The 4,570-nt window shown below is 33.9% G+C and overlaps 1 protein-coding gene across 1 annotated transcript in view; it reads left to right on the forward strand.

Moving 5' to 3' along the window:
* LOC107698141 (receptor-interacting serine/threonine-protein kinase 3-like) overlaps positions 1-4,570 on the forward strand; it is a 15,873-nt gene that overhangs the window by 10,167 nt on the left and 1,136 nt on the right. The window contains exons 8-11 of the mRNA XM_016499076.1: positions 1,550-1,599; positions 3,246-3,282; positions 3,368-3,417; positions 3,510-3,528. Coding sequence (XP_016354562.1) covers positions 1,550-1,599; positions 3,246-3,282; positions 3,368-3,417; positions 3,510-3,528 — 156 coding nt within the window. The remainder of the gene's footprint in view (positions 1-1,549; positions 1,600-3,245; positions 3,283-3,367; positions 3,418-3,509; positions 3,529-4,570) is intronic.

Below are 4,570 nucleotides of genomic sequence, written 5' to 3' on the forward strand. Positions count from 1 at the left end.
CCATGGTCCCCGGGAGAGAGCCGTACAGCGGTAAGCATCTTCAGCTGCTCTCTGGTTCCCGTCCGCACCAGTGTCTCACTCGTGTCTGTCCCGCAGACGCTGTGTCCAGTCTGGTGCGCTTCCGGATCCCTCAGGGGGACAGACCTGACCTGACGTGGATAGACCGCCGCCAGACTGAGGGTCTGGATGATATGGTGAAGCTCATGACTGAATGCTGGCATCAGGACCCCGACAGCAGACCGTCATTCCTCTGTGAGACTCGAACCCGATCCCTTCATCATGAGAATCAGCCTCGACGTCTTCTCACCGCACTGTCTCCTGTTTTCAGGTTGTGTTAATGAGACCAAGAAGATCTTTAGTATGCACAAGCACGGACTCAATGAAGCCGTCTATGATGTTCTGAAGCTGCTGGTACAGTTGCTTTTTTGTTGTATTCACCATTTCCGTCAAATGATGGAACTAAAACTGGCTGCGAATGGCGTAAACGCTTAAATATATCCAAACGCCAGTTTGCAAGAAAAAGAAAACCCTTATTTGTATCCTCAGTTAACCCTATCTTTTCTCACACGCAGGATAATGATGATGATGATGATGTCTGTTCCGGTTTGAAATCAATCCAGATCAGCCACAAACCACTCAATGGTATTAAATCTAGACTATATATATATATATATATATATATATATATAAACCCTAAACTTATTTTATTTCAGCTATTTGCCAAAGCAGCTTTTAACTTAATTCTTATTTTGATTTAGTTTAACTTAAACTACTAAAATATCTAAAACTAAATAGATTAAAACTATTAAGTAAAATAAATAAAAACGATATAGACCTATGTAAAAATGAATAAATAAATAAAATAAAAATGACAAAAACATACAACAAAATTACTACAACTTTAACTAAAATTGAAGGCAAAACAACTGTTCAGGAAACAGAACAAAACTGTGATATTTTAGTGCCACTGAGATAATATTATTAGTTTTTGATACATTTTGTTATTAGAATTTATATATATATATTAGGGTTGCAAAAAGGTGGACAATTTCCAGTAAATTTTGGAAACTTTCCAGGATTTTTTGGAATATTCCAGGGATTTTGGGAAAGTTTCCGGAAATTTACCAGAAATTGTACAACCCTTTGCAACCCTAATAATAACAAAACGTAACAAAAACGAATAATATTATCTCAGTGGTACTAACATATCACAGTTTTGTTCTGTTTCCATAAAGGAAGCATGTTAAATGTACAGAAATCCCTTTATGAATTGGTATTATTATAATAGTTTGAATATGAAGTCAATATGAAATCTAAATCAACCCTGTTCTCCTGGTTTTATTGTGGGTTTAATGATTCATCAGTTTGTTATTCTAAAGAACAGATGTGTTTATAATCTGGAACTGCTTTCTTGTTTGTTTTGGCATCATCATCAGTCCCTCTTATTTTACAATTCCTGCTCTACTGTACATTTGTTATTTAATGAACATTATGGACGTCAAATGTGTTATAAAGCTGTTTTATCTCTTTGATCATCTTTGTGTTTCAGAAGCTCGTCCTCAGGGTTCGTCCTGCGTCACTGGACCGCCTCCTAAACAGGTATCTAATGTGACTTCTGTAGAAAACAAATTATACTTAAACTTGATTAAAATTCAAATCTTAACACTCTTAACTAATTAAAATAAATAAGCATGATTGATTTAATAAACATTACATTGATTTATTAAAGCAATAAGCCCCGTGAAGCCGTGGTTTACAGTGAATTTATAACAGCTAAGGTTGTTAGGTACGACGCGAAGCGGAGTGCTTATTGCTTTTATAAAATGGTTATTCCATATACGTAGTTAGGTTTCACAAAATAAAACGGAGCAAATAAAGTGTAATGATATTAATAAAAACAGTATTCTTCCACCAAACAATGTAGCTCCTCAGAAACAGTTGTGGTTGCTACAAAGTGGTTGCCGAGCAACAGACTTCGAACGCGGCTCAGCCAATCAGAATCAAGCACCGGAACTATCCGCTTTATAATATTTATTTGAAATAAATTGTGAAAAATTGTATTTCTCTTACTAATTGTGCTCATAAAGCTCAACTGTCAGCTCATACTTTTACAAAGACCTTTGTAGTATATAAACCAGAACATCACAGTGTGATTCAGAGCAGTTTAATTATTAATATTATTACATTTTCGGTTTACTTGTTAATTGTTTTTAAAGGTCTTGACTATAAATGTATATAAAATGTATTTTAAAAATTCTAATTCTAATCTATTGTAATTCTATTATTTTTTTTTTTTTCCCCTTTTAGACTTGCATTCTATTCATTTACTAACTGCATAGCAACACCTTAGCAACCGCCCTTGGTACCCTAGCAACCGCACAGCAACAGCCCTGGGTACCCTAGCAACCGCATAGCAACACCCTAGCAACCACCCCAGGTTCCCTAGCAACTGCATAGCAACACCCTAGCAACCGATCCAGGTACCTTAGCAACCATATAGCTAAACCCTAGCAACTGCCTTAGCAACCACCCCAAGTACCCTAGCAACCGCATAGCAACACCCTAGCAACCACCCCGGGTACCTTAGCAACCACATAGCTACAACCTAGCAACCACCCCAAGTACGCTAGCAACCGCATAGCAATACCCTAGCAACCACCCCAGTTATCCTAGCAACCGTCATAGCAACCACTCCAAATACCCTAGCAACCACCTAGAATACCCTAGCAACCACTCTGAGGTCCTTAGCATCTATCTATCTATCTATCTATCTATCTGACAGACCGTATTGCCTTCAAAACATTTAAAGGGGTCATATGATGCGCTTTCAATGTTTCCTTTCTCTTTGGAGTGTTACAAGCTCTTGGTGCATAAAGAAGAATTTTATTTAGTTATTAATATTATTACATTTTCAGTTTACTTGTTACTTGTTTTTAAAGGTCTTGACTATAAATGTATATAAAATGTATTTTAAAATTTCTAATTCTAATCTATTCTTTAAAAAATAAACTTTCCCCATTTAGACCTGCACTCTATTCATTTACTAACTGCTTGTTGTCTTAAAAAACAAACACTAGCTTCTCTAATCTTTTTGCATTCTGTCTGTTTGTTTTCTTTTTATTTATTATACAGTTAACAAAAGCAAAAAAAAGGCCTCTAACACTAGCTTGCTCTATTCTTTTTCTATTCTATCTGTTTTCTTTTTATTTATTATATAATAAAAAAACTAATATTTTGTCTTGTAGGAAACAGCTGTCAGTAACACAAAACCCACAAAGACAGGTAATCTGAGCAGCAGAGATGCATTAGGATGATTTCTATGCTTTGTTTGGTGCTGAACGCATTTGTTTGTTGTTGTCTCTCACAGAATCATCTCCTCGTCCTGCTCCGCCGGTGACGCCTGTCAGAACAACACAGGTCTGAAACAAACAATCAAACACATACGGCTCATATATCACTGACCTCTTCTGTCCTAACACCCCGCTGTGTGTTTGTGTTTCCTCTCACAGCGGCAAACTTCAACACCAGGTCAGTTTTACACGGCTTCATCTCACTCTGAGGGGAAATGTAGCTGACACATTTAATGATAAACGCTAACTTGTAAGCAGGGCTGTTGATGGTTATTTACAATAACACAAAGTATAAAAAAATAAATAAATAAATAAATGTATAAATCTTAATTAATTAAAATAATGCAATAGAAAAATGCACCTGTCTTCTGATCTGTACACTATTAACATGGAGGAAAACCAAGACTGAAGTAGCACTTCAGCGATTCTTTATTTGCAATCCTTTCTTGATACGTACATACTTTGATGAATTATTCATCTCAATTCAGTTGTGAAGAACACAAATAAATAACCGTCTTTGTTGATCATCATGCACCTGCAGAACAAATAATTACGTAAGCGTGTTTCTGCTACAGAATAAAAAATAAAAAAAGGTAATTGCAATTTTTTTAATCTTACAATTTGGACTTTTTTCTTGTAATTTTAAGAAAATGTCAGAACTGCGGGATATAAACTCCTGATTGCAAGAAGAAAAGTCAGAATTTTGAGATTTTATATATATATATATATATATATATATTAGTGCTGTCAAACGATTAATCGCAGCCAAAATAAAAGTTTTTCTTTACATAATATATGTATGTGTACTGTTTATATTTATTATGTATATATAAATAAACACATGCATGCATATATTTAAGAAAAATATGTTACGTTTAACATGCATGTAGGCTATATATTTAAGACGAATATGTTACGTTTATATATTAAATACATTTATATATGATATAAATTATATGAATATAAATATATACATGTAAATACTAATGTGTAAATGTCAAAATGTAAATATTTTCAAAATGTATGCTGTATGTGTGTGTATTTATATATACATAATAAATATACACGATAAACACACATGTATTATATAAACAAAAACTTTTATTTTGGATGTGTTTAATCGTGATTAATTGTTTGACATCACTAATAAATATATATATATATATATATATATATATATATATATATATGTATATTTATATGTAAATCATATCCTGGTT

Source organism: Sinocyclocheilus anshuiensis, unplaced genomic scaffold, assembly GCF_001515605.1.
Source record: "Sinocyclocheilus anshuiensis isolate Anshui unplaced genomic scaffold, SAMN03320099.WGS_v1.1 scaffold2010, whole genome shotgun sequence".
Classification (NCBI taxonomy): domain Eukaryota; kingdom Metazoa; phylum Chordata; class Actinopteri; order Cypriniformes; family Cyprinidae; genus Sinocyclocheilus; species Sinocyclocheilus anshuiensis.